At 52.0% G+C, this 18304-nt stretch overlaps 1 protein-coding gene and 1 long non-coding RNA gene across 4 annotated transcripts in view; one reads left to right on the forward strand and one right to left on the reverse strand.

Annotated features, from left to right (window-relative positions):
- PPP2R2B (protein phosphatase 2 regulatory subunit B, beta) overlaps positions 1–18304 on the reverse strand; it is a 74917-nt gene that overhangs the window by 52591 nt on the left and 4022 nt on the right. Inside the window, exon 1 of one of the 3 annotated variants that reach the window (XM_014948203.1) lies at positions 18069–18193. The exons of 1 other annotated variant lie outside the window; for it this stretch is intronic. In XM_014948203.1, coding sequence (XP_014803689.1) covers positions 18069–18147 — 79 coding nt within the window. In that variant the 5' untranslated portion in view covers positions 18148–18193. Of the gene's footprint in view, positions 1–18003; positions 18194–18304 lie in introns of those variants that run through there. One more of the 3 variants, XM_014948201.1, reaches the window with a different exon arrangement.
- Positions 18024–18304, forward strand: part of LOC106891561 — a 10791-nt gene continuing 10510 nt past the window's right edge. The window contains exon 1 of the long non-coding RNA XR_001412718.1: positions 18024–18158. This is a non-coding gene — a long non-coding RNA (uncharacterized LOC106891561). The remainder of the gene's footprint in view (positions 18159–18304) is intronic.

Raw genomic sequence — 18304 nt, forward strand, 5'->3', positions numbered from 1 at the left:
GCCACCGAGCTGCGCCCGCCCCGTCGGGTACGGCGATCTCCGGCGGCGGCGCTGCCCTGGCCCCGGGATGCTCCTGCCCCGGGGGATGCTCCTGCCCCCAGGGCAGCTCCCGCCTGAAGCAGCGCCATTCCGCGACCTGCCCGCCCCACACACAAGAACTCAGCCAGGATCTGACATCAAACGGCCACGGCCCGTCAGCGCCGGGTGCCCTGGGGCAGGGGGTGCGCGGGGGCCATGGGGGCGGCCACGCCGGCAGTGAGGAGGAGCTGTGTGCCCGTGGGTGCCTCACCCCGCGGCAGGGAGTAGGGATGCTCGCTGGGTTATGGCTGTGAAGGTCAATGCGGATACGGGGACCAGTGACATGGGGACCAGCACAGGGGCCATGGCTGACAGGAGGGCTCTCCTTTTCAGGGCACAGCTCTGAAAGGACGGGCCATGTTCAGGACATGTCATCTGGTGCACACCAAGGGGAAACAATTACTCTTTGGGAGGGTTCTGTGTCTTGGTGTGGTCCAGAAAGAAATAAGCCTTGGCACCGGCCAAGCCACTGGCAGACATGGGGCAGAAATTCACGGGAGCCAGTTCCCCCAACTCCACTCGGTGAGCTCTTGCCCCTGAGGTGGAGGTAAAGCCCAGCCGGTGTCAGGACACAGGGCGTCCCCAGCCGGGAGCGGTGTGTGCCCCGGGCAGGGCAGGGGAACATGGGCACTACCCCGGTGCTCGACAGGAGCCCTTGACAGCCCAGTGCCACATCAGTGGGAGCGTCACTGCTGCTGGGGTCGGAGGGGAAATAAGGGATGCAGAGGGAATGGACAAAGGTGCTGGAAAACGCTGTAAATCCAGGGGTGTGCTGCAGCTCCACTCCCTCTCCTACCTGTGGTATCATCACTGAAATCTCATTGGGAAGGTGCAAGATTTTCCAGACTACGTTATTATTCTGCTGAGATCGTGCTGCCTCCCCAGGAGCTGCTTTTTTCAGGGGAAGCGCAGGAGATGGCATCCCTGAGCCAAAGGGGTCCAGTAGGTCCAGGATGCACCTCTCGTGGACAGGGCACTCCATGTCACCCCCATACTCCTTCTGCCCCGTGCCAGGACCCTGTGAGGAAAGGGTCTCAGAGCCACCCATCCCCCCGGGTGCTTTCTGCCGCACTGTCCGGTGGAGGTGGATGTATGGCATTGTGGAGCTGCACCTTGGAGAACTCTGGCACTGACTCACAGGCACAGATAACGTCAAGGATTTGTCAGCCAACCACACCACATCACGGGCCACTCATTAATATGGGGGTTACTGATGTGACAAGCCAGAAGCATTCGTCAGACAGGCATGAGCCTGAAGTCTCAGTGCCACAGCCTTCACTGCGTTATCCTGGAATGCGAGTTCCTTCCTGCACTCACCATGCAGGGGTTTAGTTGAGCAAACACATGGTATTTGGGGCTGAGGCTGCCCTCGGTTGCAGGGTGTGAGATCCACAGGTGAGTCTGAGTTCACTCACGGTGACAAGACACACAACCCGGCCACGGTGTCACGGCACGGTGCAGAGGTGTATTTACCAGAGCTCTCTTGCAGGCCAGGGAGAGTCACAGCAGTAACATCAGGCTTTAAAAATGCCTTCTGTGCTGCTGGCAGCTCCTTGCCCACACTGCAGCGCAGGGGACGGGACCCAACCACGGCACAGCAGGACTCGGAACTTGCCGGCCCTGGGCAGGTCAACAGACACCTCTGTGCTGGTGGTCTCCCGTCTCCAAAGGGAAGGTACAGATCCCCCGCAGGAAAAGAGAGAGGAAAAGAAAGGCGAAAACTAAACCATTGCACCCAGGAGCCAGGTCTCCTCTGCCCACCATGAGCAGAGGTGTGCCCATGTGTGTGCCCCGCGGGCACAGGAGCAACCTCGCTGCAGCAGCCCCAGATCCAGAAAGAAAAACAAGGAGAGATTTTTCATAAGCAAACGTTAGGGTATCGGGTCCTCCCTCCAGGTCTCAGATGCAAACCCCAGTCCAGAGGCAATGCCCAGCTGAGTAACAAGCCCTTGCAATGCTTATGAGCATTATTTAAGAAACATAAACACAGATCAGCAACCTCCTTCCCTTTCTTTTCAGCGGGCTCTGTCTTCAGTGTATTTCCATTTTAACAAGTGCCAACTCCTTTCTCCTTTATTGACTAGAAAAATTATTCTCCCCATTGTGCATGAATTATAATTATATATTCTTAAGTCCTGCAAAGTTTTTCAACACACCCTATCATTTAAATAACATCCACAAGCCACCCGTTTGTTATGCAGCGCGCATCAGAGCTGCACCATGAAATCCATTTATTCTCAGCTTTTAAAAAACCAGGAACGAGCCTTTACAATAACTAAAAGCATTAGCTGTCCTAAGCAGGAATCCATTTGCAGATTAAATTCGCCAAAGGTCAGCCTGTAGCTGTCACTGGTTTCCAAACCCCCAGGTGTCTCCCATGTTATATACTCTGACATCTCCTGAAGAGCCAGAACACTTTCCACCCTGTTGATTTTTGCTTCAATTAGAATAGGTTTAAGAACTCCTGTGCACAGGTTTCTGTGGGACCTAAGCAGTGTGTTAAGAATAATTGAATCAAACCTCCAATTTTATGCTCAGCACAAAACTTTCTTCACCACATTTATTTATTGTACCTTCACATCCACGAGCACTAAATCTGTTTTCCTAATTACTGCTCTGGGTTAGAACATTAGCTTCATGCTTTTACCTGTTAAATATATTATTAGATAACAAAATTTCTTTTAAATTTGTAGGAATGATTTCTATTGATTACCAGACTGCTGGCTCAATGCCGTCCCTGAGGTGCTGGGAGCTCAGCGGCTGCAGGGAAGGTCTGGTGGTAGCACGTGGAGGGGACAGGGCTGGCAGTGGTGTCCCGCGGCCCCTCCGCTCTGCCCCGGAGGACACTGCTGACCCTGCTCTGCCCCAGAGGACACTGCCAATCCTGCTCGGCCCCTTCCCGCCAGCGAAACATCCACCCGCTCTGGGGTGGGATGGGAAACGCTCCCTGGGAGCAGGACGAGCTCCCACCCTGCAGCATCTTCACCTGCCCTTGGCATGTGGAGGGAGATGGCTCTTTGGAGATGGGGCTGCTGAGCAGCCCTCCCCATGCCGTGACTGGTGGCTCATGGAAACGGACCATCAGAGGCCCAGCGAGATGGGCTGTTTCCCTGCACCGCTCCTGTGGGCTCTGGCTTTGCTGTGGAGCGTCCCGGACGGTGCCCCAGGAACCCGGCAGATGGTGGGAGCAGCAATGCTGGGAGAGACACCAACTGTGCCCAGAGACCACAGCAGGGACAGATACTTAATTGTGTGTGTCTGAAAGAGAAATAACATCTTCCTCAAGAGTGCGCTTTAATGCATATGTAAATTAATTAGAATTCATGACACTGGTTGTGCCAATCATTGCTTCATAAAGTGATGCAGTCCCTTAGACCAGAATTGCCTTTTGAAAGGCCACTGTCACCCTGAAAGCAGCTGACCCCGCTGCTCCCTTACGTGGGAAAGTCTTCTCCTGAGGAATGCTTGTAGACCAGTCAAACTGAGGGGACAATGCAGTCGGTGGTCACCACTGGAGACCACAGCAGTCACCCTGCAGCCGAGCGCACTGCAAACAGCCTCCTTCAGCCGCCTCTTGGGGTTTATCCCTCGCTCACCGCCTCCAGCCCCGTTCCCAAGCACAGCCCGGAGCCCCGAGCTCCGGAGCCACCTCGGGAGCCCAACGTTCCCGAAGCCTTTTCAGAGCAGCGCCCGGCCCAGCACATCGGGGGCCCAGTCCAGAACCAGAGAGACACCAGGGCAGGGACCTTCCCTTCCAGAGCACCACAGACACCCAAGCACTTCACAGCGATGGGTAAATACTGTCCCACCACCCAGCTGAGTACCCAGAGACCAAGGCTCTCGTTTGCTGCCCCGGGAGCCTGGGGAAGGCTCAGATGGGCACCAGCTTGTGCTGGCCAACAAAGACCATTCCCATCCAGCCATCAGGGGTGCACTGTGCAGATGATCACCCTCCCAGGGATACTCCCAGGGATGTCCCGGGGAACATCCTCATGGGTGGCCATCCTCCTCACCCACAGACAGAGGGCTGGGCTGCTGCACTGTCACTGGAGACTGCCTGCAAATGCCACCACACCTCAGCAGGCTCGCTGAGTCTCCTGCACGTCCCCCAGCCCATGCCCTGGAACCGTGCCCTTGTGTTTCCCAAGGAGCCCACGAGAACGTCCACTGAGATTTCACTATACTAAGTCAATTCGCCTCTCCTGCTTTCAAGTCTAACTCACGTCAGGAAGCTGGGGAAGATGCAACCCATACGTGGGATGAAGTCCCAATCACATGAATCTTAATTAGCATGACTTCAGGAAGACAAATAATTTACTGGATTAAACCAAGATCGAGAAAATTGGGAAGTCAGGTCAGATGCCACAGGTGAGCTGCAGCCCTCTCCTTCATGAGCGACGCAGAACAAGGGTCAGGACCTTGGGGCAAAAAAGGGAAGAATCAGTTCATCAAATGCAAAGTAGACAAAGACTTCTGCCTCCCAAAGGTCATATGATAAATGGATCTACGTGGCCTTCACCCCTGCTACGCGCTGTTACTGGTACCGGTACAAGCTGTACATGATTAACAGCACACCAGTAACGAGCCCATCGTGCACCCGCGCAGCTCAGGGAATAGCTGCTCCCCAAGCACTTTCTCTCATGTCTCCAATTAGGCTGACCAGCTTCTGGGTCACTTGGGCAGGCCTCGCTTCATTTTGACTCTTTCCCTACTAGGCGCTTTATGCCAGGGTCTGAAAAACCTTTGCCTATTTACTGCTTTTGCCCTTTTTTCGAGCAGCCCCATCCAGTGCCCATTGCCACTGCTTCTCAATCATCTTCTTCCGAACCAAAGCTTTGCTCTCCACCAGTACCTACCCAAATAGCTACAAGACAGCCAGTGGGACACACCGAAGTGCAAAACTCCACGGATTTTGCTTGGGTAGTGCCAGATTTTGCCCAACCTGGCTACTGCCCCAGCCTGAGCAGCACGTGGGCTCCACTGTCCTCCCCGGCCGGGGCTGGTGAGGGCAGCAATGAACCCAACACCAAGAGAGCTTTCCTTCCCTTACTCTGTGGACAATCCAGCCACAACACACTCACTTTCTTTATATCATTACTAAATTATGTTACTGCTAAATACACCACAGAACACATGACACCCCAAACGTGTAATGGGGCACAAGAGGGTCCAAGATGTCAACGTCCTTCAAAGGATACAGTGTGAACTGTGTCACATGTTCTTCACATCAGAGATATAATTAGCTTAAATACTTACACAGTAAATAGGATTTGCCATTTTTGCAGATTAAGGCCACATGTTACAGCATCCGTGCATCTGAACCAGTTCAGCACAGTCCGTGCTCAGGAGTAAGTTTTCACCTGAAAACAGCTCCCCCGAGCAGCGCTGGAAATGAGCCCCTCTGTGGTTGGTGGGGTTTTGTTTGCTCCTTTGGGCTGGTTTTTACCTGGAATAACAAGCTCCACCGCACATGATGGGACAGCCCAAACCTGACTGGTGTCAGTTGGGAATCCCAAGACCACAAACCCCGCAGTGCCCTGTCCCTCACCACCAGCCCTCACTGTTCCCCAGGAGCACGCTGTTCCATTCTTCTCCTCAGCCCTTGGACGGTAAAAGCTCCCAAAAGGTCTGTGTCCCAGCAGTAGGAGACGTCTTCTCTCCCATCTGGTAGAGGCAGGTTTTGTACTTGTTTACACTGATTTCCACTTTTGGAACTCTCCAGGAGGAAAGATGGGATGTGAGTGTCCCAGGAGGATATGAATGGATGGAAGAACATCACAGAGGCAGACAAATAGGGAGAATGGCTCAGGACATGGGCCAGACCCGTGTCCCGCTTACACTGAGAGACCCCCCTTTAACAGAACCAAACCAGTTGTGCTCCTGGAGAGCGATCACAAAGTGTAGCTTAGGGCAGGAAAAAAAGGCACCACGGGGAGCCTTAAAAGTTTGCACAATTTCTCAAATGCTAGCATTGTAGAACTAATATTTGTATGTCACTAATATTTACATATAATTTACCTCATGTCATTTGGAAAAACAAACCTGGAAAACTGTTGATTAATAAAAGATATCATGTCTTATTAATGTTCATATAGTAATTACGAAACCCACAAATCCATCTGTTAAGTAGTCAGCAAACAAGACAAACAACTGTGTTTGTTAAACAGATTGTAGAACACCTGGGGAAGTGGATCCAACGGCCCGGCTGTGGGGGCTCCCGGGAACACACGGGGCAAACCCCGCACACGGGGCATGCACAGCAACACGAGCAGAGTCAGTAGGATATTGTGTATAACAGCCTACATTGGAACACTATCATGTGATCATTAAGATTTTATTGTCCTTTAAAAAAAAAAAATTACTTCCTAAAACAGACAACTATTCCCACCAAGAAAAGACTGGAACAATATACAAAGCAACATTAAATCCAATTGCCCCATCCATATGGGAATCCAGTTGCTTTAATTTAACTCAATACTGATTTCATTCTCGACATTTTTTAAAATGATTTCTGAACATATAAAGGAAGAAACACTCTTGCATGGAGACTAATTGATTCATTAGCATGAGCATCATCAATTCCAGAGTTCTCTGGACATTTGGCACGGTACTGAGGCATGAAACACCAAACCCCCCATTCTTCATGCAATATATATGCAAAATTGGATGCCAACTTGTACGCAGTCTTACCATGATTACTCACCTAAAACAAGTAATTGTGCTAATTAAAAAAAGATGCATTTCACATGGTTATCCTGAGTCCACATGTATTAGGAGCTCACTCCACCTGCTCCGAGGACACACACCCCCGTGCTGATGGCCAAGGGTGTTCCGGGGCCAGCGACTGCCCACCCCAGAGGAGCCGCAGACACCAGCCCCGGCAGCTCCGTCCCCACAAGCTCCTCCCCAGCAATTCCCACATCATCTCCCTCGGCTTCATCTCCCTCAGCCCTTCCACTCCAACATCCACATCGACCAGAGAGTCAACCATAGCCCTGCTGATGCAGAGTGTGTTTCATCCACACACCATCGTACGGAACTTCTGCCAACAGACTATGGCAAAGAGGTCACAGTGCTCCATGTTCCCAAGACCCAAATTTATGGGAACAAAATGTCAAGGGTATAACAGCAATGTTCCCCTCACTCCCACCCTCAAATAATCTGTGTCAGAAAAATATGGCCATGGTATTCTATCAAAAACATTCTCCATTGTCTTCCCCAACTCGCACATGTGAAATCTCACCAGTGTGAATTTTATGGCTTGTAAGTTCAGACAGCACGGAGAGTGATGTCAAGCACAGAAAACCAGCAATGCCTTCCCTCTCAAGGACAACCACCCTTGAAAAATTACCAAGTCAGCACAAACAGGAGAAGATGAAGATTTGAGGGCAGCCTGAGCAGCAGCAGACTGTAAATGGGCTCCTCTGCAGGCGATGGGTTTTCTGTGGAGCGGTGTGTGCTCATGTTCAGCATAGGGCACCCCCAGAGGAGGAGGGGGAGCCCTTTGCCCCCCCGGACATGAGGAGGAGGGGGCAGGAGGGGAATTCCCAGGGCAGGCAGGAGATGCAGGCAGCCCCTGCCCACCCCTTGCAGGGCCAAGCCTGGCTCCTCAGGAGTTGTCACCACGGTCCTGCATCTCTCCTGAAAACGAGCATTTCTCAGTGACTCTTGACCCCTCTCCTCCTTCAAGTCTCAGGGCCCACTGACCCCCGGGCTGGGAGCCCCCAGGAGCATCCCCTGGGCCCTGTCCTGGTGATGGCAGGGGCTGCCCCGGCCATGGGAATGATGGCCCATGGTGGTGCCCATGCCCATGGGGACACTACAGACAAGAACTGCACAGGGAACACCATGGCCTCTTGCTTCCACAAGCGACAAACACTTTTGCCTCTTGCTCTTAGGCTGCTCCTGTTTCTAATCAATTGGATTACTTGTTTTCTTTTCCATTTATTCTGTTGCCTAAAACCTCAGATTAGCCATGTGGATGGAGAGAAGCCTAAGCTGCTATTAGGTTAAACAGTCAAATCAACGAGCCTCTTTCAACTGAATAACATCTAACTAGATGGCAGCAGGTCAAGAAATGCACCTTGATAGCTTTTCTTCACAGGTTTGCCTGGTGAGTTTTTTGCCATCTGCTTGTGAGTTGCTTACTCTTTCATTTCAGCTGAGAAACATTGAATTAAAAGGCAGAATCAAGGCAAAAATAAAAGGGAAGCCTTCTCATCGGCCCCTGCTTTTGAATGCACTGGTTTTGCTGTGAAATTTCCACTCCAGGGTAACTAAGAAACTGGATTAAACAGAAGTAACACCAACAAGCACACTTGTACGGACAGGGCCGGCACTGGTGAGTCTGCTGTTTGCACGGGTATCTGTATGCGCGTGGAGACCCCACAGCTCCCAGACGGAGCCTCCAGGAAAAGAGAACTGCAGGGTGAGGAACACGGATGTCTCTCCGGGACCAACACACCCCTCAGCCACTGCTTCCGCCCCGCGGATCTGCGCTGTGGCAGCTGCTGAGGGAAAAAGGTGACACAAATGGCCCCAGATTTAAAGCCGGCTGCGACCTGATCCAGCCCAGAGTGAGGGTTGAAATCCCTAGGAACACCCACTGCAATAAATCCTTCTTCGGGGTAGTCCAGGTGTTTACAGCCAGGCTCCTAAAGCCACTGGAGCATCACGACCCTCCTGATCCCAGGCTCGGCAGCCTGCAGGTCTCCAGGCAAGAGCTGAACTCACCCGGAGGAGCGGGAGACTTAAAGGTGTATTTACAGGCAGGAACTGAACATTATATTCTGGGGTTATTTTATGTGGCTGCCCTAAGAAGTGACCAATAACCCTACAAACCTCTTCTGGAGGGAGCCCAGAAACGCCGTGCAGAAAGGAGAAAAAAAGCAGCCAGCAGCACAGGAAACAAATCTGTGCAGGGAGAAAAACTAATGATGAAGTACAGGGGAGTTCGTAAGAACTCAGTAATGTAAGTGATTAATTATATTGCTGAACACGCGCTGCACAGACAAGGGGTGGCCTACAACCAGCCAGCTGACCGCTCTCAAATCATACGCTGGAAAAGGAAAAAGAAAAAAAGAGTGCTGAGCTGTATCCTAGAAAATGTATTACTAAATGCCATGAACTCACATTTGAAAGGAACTGCTGATTGTGAATAAATCCACCATATGGCTTTACAAAGCTGATAGCGCATTTATTTCCCAAATATAGCAAGATCAGCCTGTGACAGCCTGTTTTTCTTTTATAATCCACGTTAGAAAATTATTTAGAGTATAGTATCAAAACTGATTTGTTGTGTTGCAGTCAAACAGTCACTGGCGTAACGCAAGGCTTTTGTGGTAAGAATAGGATATTGTGCACAGCTCTTACACCTGCGCAGCTCCACCACAACATCCAAACATTTAAGGGATTTTTGGTGACCTTGCTCTAGCAAAGCTGCCTGAGGAAAGAGAAAGGTTAAACCTCAGACTGTTGCTTCGGTGAATGTTTTTGTTGAGTGGACACACAGGGACCTGTGGCTCTTCGTGCCCTCTGCCAGCGCAGTCAGTTGTGACATTCCTGGATGGGTTCAGTGGAGAGAGCACACAAAAATCAAGAAGCTGGAGGCCGTCGCTGGGTATTTGCCATCTGCTCTGCCAGCCCGTGCAGCAGCTAGACATGCCTCTAGGTCTGAGGGCAGTCACGGCGCTGTGCCCGTGGCTCCTGCTGAGCACAGCCCGGGTGCAGGGCAGACACGCGCCCCGGCTGCGGGCAGAGGGACCTGGCACCCCCACCAACACACGGGCAAAGCTGTCTGTGGTGGGGAGAATAAATAGACACAATTTCTTGTTTTTTCTTACAGGTAGGTCAGTCTGACCATATGCATCATCCTGCCTGCCCCAAAAGTGCTTAAAATAGCTCCATTTCGAGCCAGCCGCAGAACGCGAGATGTCTGCAGCTCCGCTCCCCAGCCAGCTGCTCTCCCTCTCCCCCTCTCCTGAGCCTTTGGAGCTGTGCAACCCTGCAACCTCAATCAGGTCTCTTCAGAGTGGGAGGGATGGCAGAAGGCACCTTTGTGCTGATTCAAGCACTAACTAAATATAGACGACACGGAAACACTGGGAAGCTACAGCTGAACCCATCTGTAGAGAGTGAAATACAGTCACATAATGGAAATACCTCTAGAGCCTTGGAAATATGCTCTTAATTTGTCTCTCTTTTTTTTTTTTGTTGGAGCTGGTTTAACTCGCTAAATTGCAGGAAGCCTGAGCACCAGGCAGCCTGGGACCGACGGCCGCGCTGGGACTGCAGATCGGCACAAGCGCAGGATGGGGAGGAACTTCCCAACACCACCTGGGGGGGGGAGAGAAAACATTTTCAAAATCCTCTGATGACAGGACAGAACATCCACAATTAAAAGTATTTTTGATTAAAAAAAAACACCGCAGCGCCATTTTTTGTTGTTAAAGAAGAAGGCTCTCTCAGCTGCCTGTGGTCATTGGGGTGAGGTGACACAGGGGGACACGCAGGACGGGGGTGACCCCCAGCACCTCCCGGGGCCCCGCCAGGCCAGCGCCGAGCCCGGCCGGAGGATGCCACAGCCTGTCCCCCCCCGGGACCGGCACCCAGCACCGTCACACACCCGCCCCCCCGGGACGATGCCCCAGCACCCCAGTTCAACCCGTTCCCAGCCACCGGGGACACGGAGCAGCGGGGTTACCGGTGTCCCCGCGGTACCGTGTCACCCGAGAGCGAGAGCCCCCCCGTGCCCCGCCCGGAGACCCTCTCCCAGCCCGGCCCGGGGGCAGCGCCGCTCCGGCCGCTTGGACGCCACCAGCAAAGGCCGGACCGCACCGAGCATCCCCCGCAGGCGGGCGGCGGGGGGGCCCCGCGGAAGGAGCCGGAGTGGCCGGTGTCCCCGACACCGCCCAGCGCACCCCGGGACGCAGAGGGCGGCGGGGGACCCTGCACGAAGCAGGGGGCCCCTGCCCGGGGGGGACACACCGGGTGCGGCCGCCCCAGGCGCGCACGGCCCCCCGGTACCGGCCGCGGCAGCGCCCCCGCCCGGCCGCCCTCGGCAGCGCTCCCGCTGTGCCGGCCGGTGCCTCCGCGCTCCCCCGGGAGCCGGTGCCAGCCCCGGGGAGCCGGGGGGGACAGGGAGCTGCCCCTGCCCGCCTGTCGGACGGCTCACCCTGACGGTCTCGTCAGAGAGGGAGCACCGGCTCACGGGGGAAACACAAGGAGTTTGGCTCCAGCAAACAAGTAATATCTCTTTTTTCTTCTTTTTTTCTCTTTTTTTTTCAAAAGAAATCATATGCAACCCCGTAATAAGCTGTTTAAGTAAACAGCGTGCAATTCGAATAACCACCTCACGTGTCAGGCTAATCTAGAGCCACCATTTCAACTGCATTTTAATTAAAACTTTAAAAACTCCAAACTCAGCAGAACCATCTCCTGCCCAACGTCCTCTCCCACTTACTATAATGACCTCCGTGGTCAGTGATTTTCCCATCCTTGGCCTTCCTGTATGGAGAGGGCGTTGCTAAAAACCAAACTGTAGAAGGACAGAGCGGTCCCAGTTCACTTGGCGCAAGACGCGCAGCCCCAGGAGCCAGCCCACACAGCACCCTCACTGCGTGCCAATGATCACCAGAGTCTGGTCAAAGACAACCCTGGGGTCTGCCTGGAGTCCTGTGGGGCTGCCTGCAACCGGGGGGAACCACAGGCAAAACCTGGACAACCTCCTCATCCGAGTTTATTCAGACAGATCAGAAGGGTCCTGGTACGACACAAAGATTAATTCCTCTCGAATAGCAGCTCAGTGTCACACCCATGAGAGTTTAAAAACAAATTAAATCCCACTCTCTACCCAATAGCTTTGAGAGAATACAAATGAGGTCATGTTTTAGCCTGGGAAATTAGTGCAAATACATACACTTTTGTAATAACAAAAGCTGATCTCCAGCTCAGGCCTTGTTGAGCCTAGGAGCTACTAGGTTGCTGCTTTTTTTTTTTTTTTCTTTAAAAAAAACCCCAAAAGCTCTGTCGTGTCATTTATGGCTGTACACTTACAGCAGTGTAAGATCATGCGAAAGCTCATGGCCCCAGTATAGAAATACTTACAATATCAGAGCTTAGTTACAGATACAAAGCACTTCTATGTTGCAGGAAGAGGTTTAGAAATGCCACTGGCTAGAATTAAGAAATTCCACCCCTAACTGATGCCCTCTGCCCCCCTCTATCCTGGCTCTCCGCAGGGCCCGCCGTGAGCTCCCGGCTCCAAGCCCGGCGCGGGCAGAGGCAGGGAGGGCTCAGTCCCGGCGGTGGCGACTGGCCCCGCTCCGGGGTGAGCACGGGGAGCCCGGGCGTGGGGAGAGGCTGCGGGACCACGGCAGCAGCCGGAGTGTGACCCTCCGGGGCTGCGAGGGGACGTGTTCCTTCTCCAGGCCTCCCCGGCCCGGCCCCCGTCCCCTGCGGCACCCTCTGCCCACAGCCCGGGACAAGGCCCTGCTCCCCGGAGCCCAGCAATGGGTCACCCCTTCTGGGGACACCGAGAGCTGGAGCCTCTGATCAAATACCCAAGCACCGAGGAATCATCCAGAGCAAGTTTTCCCTCTCATCTTTGACTCTCTGCCCCTTAAAAGACAAAATTTATCATATGATTAGAGAAAGAGCCTTCAAGCTGAATTCTTAATCAAACAATAACATCTTTCAAAGTGGCTTGTACACCTTTCCCCCACTGAAAGTGCCCCGAGAGCATCACTATCCAGACAAAACCGTGGATCTTACCGTTACTGTGTTCTGTGGCAAACAATTCTATTAAAGAATGTAACTGCAAACTCTGTGTCTGTGAAGCTGAACCAGCCCTCTTCCTCTTTTATAAACTGAAGCTAGTAAAGAGCAAAACAAAACCCTGTAAGTATACATATTAATAATGAAAATGTTACTTTTTTCCTAAAAGGCCTTGAAATGGACAGAGTAAGGAGACATTGCAAAGGAAATGCAATTATTGCAGCCATGGAAAGCTATTCCCAGCTCCTGGGTTACCACAACAGAAGTGCGGGTGCACCCATCCCCCCTCACGGAGCGAACCCCCCGTCTGCACCAGCAGGACCTCCAAGTACCAGAGCCTCTCACAGCCACAGAGCTGGGCACCTTCAAGTTCTGATAAATGCAAGAACTGAGATTAGAGCAAGTCTGATGTTCTTCACTAAAAAGCAAAGGTTGATATGGCATTCAGACAGATTAAGGAACAGCTAAATCAGGAAATGCAATTATTGTAGAAAGCTCAATCTTAACTCAGTGTTCTCCTCCATCAGCCTTAAACTAATGGCCTCTCTTCATGTAATTATAGACTATTAGTTACACCAAACCATATTTGCATACTTACACAATGTTACTGTACCTCTTATGCACATACCATTCTGCAGTATTAATGCTGCTTCAAATTTAATTGATGTGGGTTTTACTCCAGGGTAATTCAGGGCTTCAGTGAAGCTCCCAACCGCTGGTGCCTGATTAACTCGGGTTGAAGCCAGAAGAATGACTCACCAGAAAAAAAAACCCGCTTGTGGCTGACACAGCAGGGACAAAACTAATGGTAAGTCTAAGGGTCATCAGAATAACAAAGTTATGAAGGCTTCAAAGAAGAATGGACAGAAAATTGGCTATTTTAGGCTCACTGCGGATGGAGGACCGTGGCTGGGGCTCCCGCTGTCCCAAGAGCTCTCTGGCACCCATCCGGAGCAGGGTTTGCAGACACTGAGACCCTGTGGCTGCTCCATCCCACCCACAGCTCAGCCTCTGCACCAGAAGCTTTAAGAGACATTTGAGCAGCTCCCAAGCAGACTCTTCCTCATTTTGTTAATTGGCCTATTCCACTGATCTAAATATGACAAGAGGTAAAACCTGGCCTTGCTGTCTGTGCTCACACACAGAGGAATCAGCTGTCTGGAGCATATGAGGAAATAATTATTTTTATTTTTTTACTTGCATCACGCAAAAATATTCCGAAGGTCAAAAGCTTAGCCTAGAGGTGCCCCTCAGGTAAAAAGCTTAGCTTTAAGGTGCCGCTGGCTGAGCTTTCATGTTAAAGACTCCTAAAAAGTTAACCCTCTAGCTTAAGGGCACCTTTGAGCTAAGCTTTAAAACTGACTCAAACATAAGCGATGAGAGATCCCGGCCTCCATGTGCTCTGCTGAAACCCCCAGAAACATTACCACAAAGCCTGGGCACAAACTGAGAGATGCGGAAAAACAGAGAACTGTTAAAGGCTTCAGAGAATACAAAATGACCATTACCTTGGGGATACTTAATCACAGGAATTGCTCCATTCTTTCGTAGCCTTTCAGACCCAGGGAACTATTAATACAAATACTCTGGGAATTATAATACCTTCAAAATCCTTGATTTTAAAAAACGAAGTCACATTTTGGTCTTTCAAGGACTCTGAGTCTTGTGAGTATCAAGATATTCAGGAAATAGCTACTCTACTCAAAGATAGGTTTCATTATTTAGTATATTTTCTCACTAAAACAGTATTTAGTTTTGAGCTATAACAGCCCCGGGTGGTGCTTGTTGCTTGCCTTGCCATTGGGAAACTTATCACCCAGGCACTGGACAGTCTGAACATCTCGTATTAATAAATTAACGGTGAAGGTATTCCTAAGGCAACAGATTAACTTCCTTAGAGTAATCACATTAAACAAACCAAGTTGGCGCCAGGCCTCACACACCAAAGCACTTTCTGCCTGAACTCCCCGTGGGACAGACCTGATCCCGGGGTGCCAGCCCAGCTCCCCGCACACACACACCGGGCACCGGGCTGGCGGCCGCGGGTCGGGATTGCTCCGGCAGGCTCTGCCCTCTCTCGGGGGATGGCGGGGACCAGGGACAAGGGCTTTCTGTGCCCTGTGGCAGGGCAGAGCGGGGCTGCACCGTGGGCTGGTGCCCACTGAGGACAGTCGCTGCCCTGTGCCTCTGCTGCAGCTGCAGCTGGGGCAGAGCCCCCAGGCACGGCTGCCAGCCATTCTCCACAGCTCTTGAAAGAAACATTCAAACGTGTAATATTTACCCCGCTGATTTTTTTAAATCTATTTATTAAGCTGCCTTTTCATTTCTTTCCCTGTGCTCCTGATACAGCTGCTCTGTGCTCACCCCGCTCCCCTGGTGGCTGTGCAGGACACCACAGCAGGGAGGGTGCGGGCAGTGTCACCGGGCAGTGTCACCGCGGCAGTGTCACCGGGGCACCCACAGGGCCCTGTCAGGATGGACAGCCTGCTGCTCTGCCACGGCTCTGCTGAGCATGCAGGAGAGTCCAGCAAAAGCCAGTGCAGCCACCCCAATAAAGTGATAAAGACAGTCGAGATGTTCACTAACGAGCCTTGGACCCAGACCACGGCCTGTGGCATCTGTACAGCCAGCCCTTTGTTTTCCATTGCTGCAGCTGCGACTAAAGACCCTCCCCTGCCCACACCACCACTTGCTCTCCAACATGAGTCACATCTGCACAGTCCCGCTCCTCCATCCCCTCCACACGGTCCCGCTCCTCCGTCCCCTCACCGCCGCCATGAGGATGAAGCTCCAAAGCCCTTGGTCACCAGCTCCTCCCTGCTCTGTCACACACCCAGACCTGCCGCACCATCCTGCGCAGTCTCCCTTTCGGGTGCGCTGGACATAGGAAGTTTTCTTTTATTTCTGTGTTTCCTATTTCCCAAGCAAGTACAAATCCATCCACAGTTCAGTGGGAAGCTTTTTCCCCCAGGAGGAAGAACCGCAGCCAGCACCAGACTCCACAGCAACGGTACAAACCCCGGGCTTGGCCTCCACTCGTAACACATCACCCCCCAACCTCCCACAAACTGCTGGTTTGGTAATTCCACGTTATTTGCAGGAATAAGGAATGTGCAGGAATGAACTGCAGAGCAGAACAAGCTCCTGGTAGACCCTCCAAAGCACGAAGCATGGAGACACACTGGCGCAGAGCAGCGAGTGCACGGCCTGTGCCTCAGCCTGCCCACGGCGACGCCGGGGCTCCAAACCTCCCCCCGGGCACCGGTGCGGAGCAGGGACCTTCTCTCGGTCCTTCACAAAAGTACAGGGCAAATATAAAAGCTGCTCAAGTTTCATATTACATTGTTATGGCGGTTAGGGTTAATAAAATAGTACAAACCTCTGTCACGTATCCGTTTGGAACCCAGCTTGAAAACAGCAGCGTTTGGACAGGTACCCCCCAAACACTTTCATTGTATGGGCCAGACTTTCAGCACAGCAGTATGAAATGTGCACCATTATTTTTCTGTCACAATTAATAAATTGTATCTAGACCTCAACACTAAATTCAGATACTGGATAGAGTATTTAATATTAAATAAAGATTAATATTTCAATAATTCCTATCAATTCCTGTGCACTGTGAGTGAACTGAAAGCAGGCTCATCTGCACTGCTCACGGTTTTGTATCTGCACCAAACAATTGCAGAGACCCCCAACTGCAGCGATGGACAGACACACTCACCAGCCTGAGATACAGATTCAAGACCTTCAGCCCAACTCAATGTCAACCAAATCGGGAAAAACTGGGAAGTTACTGAAAATGTATTCAAGTTGTTGGTCTGTCAAATTAATAGCGCAGTTAAAGATCTCCTAAGCATAATAACCGATTTTAAGGATAGAAAATAACTATTACATGTCTAAATATCAATTGAAGTACCCAAAAGAATTACACTTCTGCAGAACAACAAGTATTTCAAACCCTGCTCAGAAAAGTACACAAAACCACATTTCTGTTTAAATTCTGGAAGAAAAACGTAGGCACGACTCAAAGCGCGATGATTGTACGAGCTCAGAGCAGTTCCCATCTTTGTGCTTGCTTCCTCGTCTGCAGAGAAGGATGCTGCTTTCTCTATTCAAAGGCTTGCTCTCTGAAGGTTACTTAGCTGAGGATTTCAATCATCTTTGATATCCTCAAGTTGAACATGTTGCAGAAACAACAATAAAAAAGTTTGCATTTAAAAACCCAGGCAGTTACTTTGATCAGTATATATGTACTCGTTCTGAAGTGGTTTGTTTTGTAAACACACATCCCAAGTGTGTGGGCTGCTGCAGCCCCACGGCACTCAGCAAACCCCACCAACACACGCTGCTCTTGGGGCCCAGGCACACACCTGCCCCGTGGGGATCCCCCATCGCTCACCGATCCACACTCATGGGCTCCAACTGGGTGAACGAGCCCGGGAGAGCTGGGTGACAGGGAGGTGTTGTTCCCCATCAGCCAACTGTGGGCAGGGTGTGCGAGGGGAACCGCCGTGGCTCCCTCCCCACGGGAGAGCAGCAGGGGTGGGAATGTGGATCCACCCGAGCTGCAGGTGGTTCCCCAAACGGACAGTTCACACCACCAGCGCCGTCGTGTCACACGGGGTCACGCAGCCGCGGGAACGAGCACTCCCTATGGGAGAAGTCCCACCGGAGCCTCAGCAAACACAGACACAAAACTTCGCTTTCCTGCCCAGAAAAGAGAAAGTTCAAACACTGTCGAGAACACTTCCTTTTTCCCAAATGGCAGCCTCTTTTGCCGAGACCTGAAAACAGGCTTTTCTGAATGAAAGGGCACAAGTAACCAAACCCAGGCAGTGCTAGATATAGTCTTTTCCATTTTCTTGGGAATATACAGCTGAATTAAAGGCCACATTTACAAACTACATAAACCTGAAAATCGTGCAGCGCTGTAACTAGAAAGTCTTCCTTAAGCGGGTCCTGCCGCTTGCTCATTTGCACAATTCCTGCAGCTTTACCAGTAAACCCAGAAGCATCGACTGCCATAAACACGGGCATTTTCTGCCGAGCCCCCCAGCTCCCCCCGAGCCTTCTTCCCGCCTTCCGAGCCTCCCCCCGGGACGCGCATCAGCCGCCCCGGGCCCGGGCAGCCCCCCCGCGCCCGCGTACCTTCCGCACGGCAGCTGGAGGAGAACGGCGGGGCCCTGCCCGCCAGCCCCCCCGCGCCCGCGTACCTTCCGCATGGCAGCTGGAGGAGAGGATGGCGCTGGGCGGCCGGAAGATGTACGGCAGATAACGCGAGAAGCATTTCATCTTCCAAAACGGTAATTAAAAAAATAAAGGGGGGGGTAATGGGGAGGGAGTAAAACCATACAGACCTCAAAAAAAAATCCTAAAAAAAAAAATAAGACAATCCCGCGGCCCCTCCTCAGCCCATGGGGCTCCCGCCGTGCCCAGGCGGCCTAGGCGG

The sequence above is a fragment of the Calidris pugnax genome, unplaced genomic scaffold, assembly GCF_001431845.1.
Source record: "Calidris pugnax isolate Ruff unplaced genomic scaffold, ASM143184v1 scaffold27, whole genome shotgun sequence".
Classification (NCBI taxonomy): Eukaryota; Metazoa; Chordata; class Aves; order Charadriiformes; family Scolopacidae; genus Calidris; species Calidris pugnax.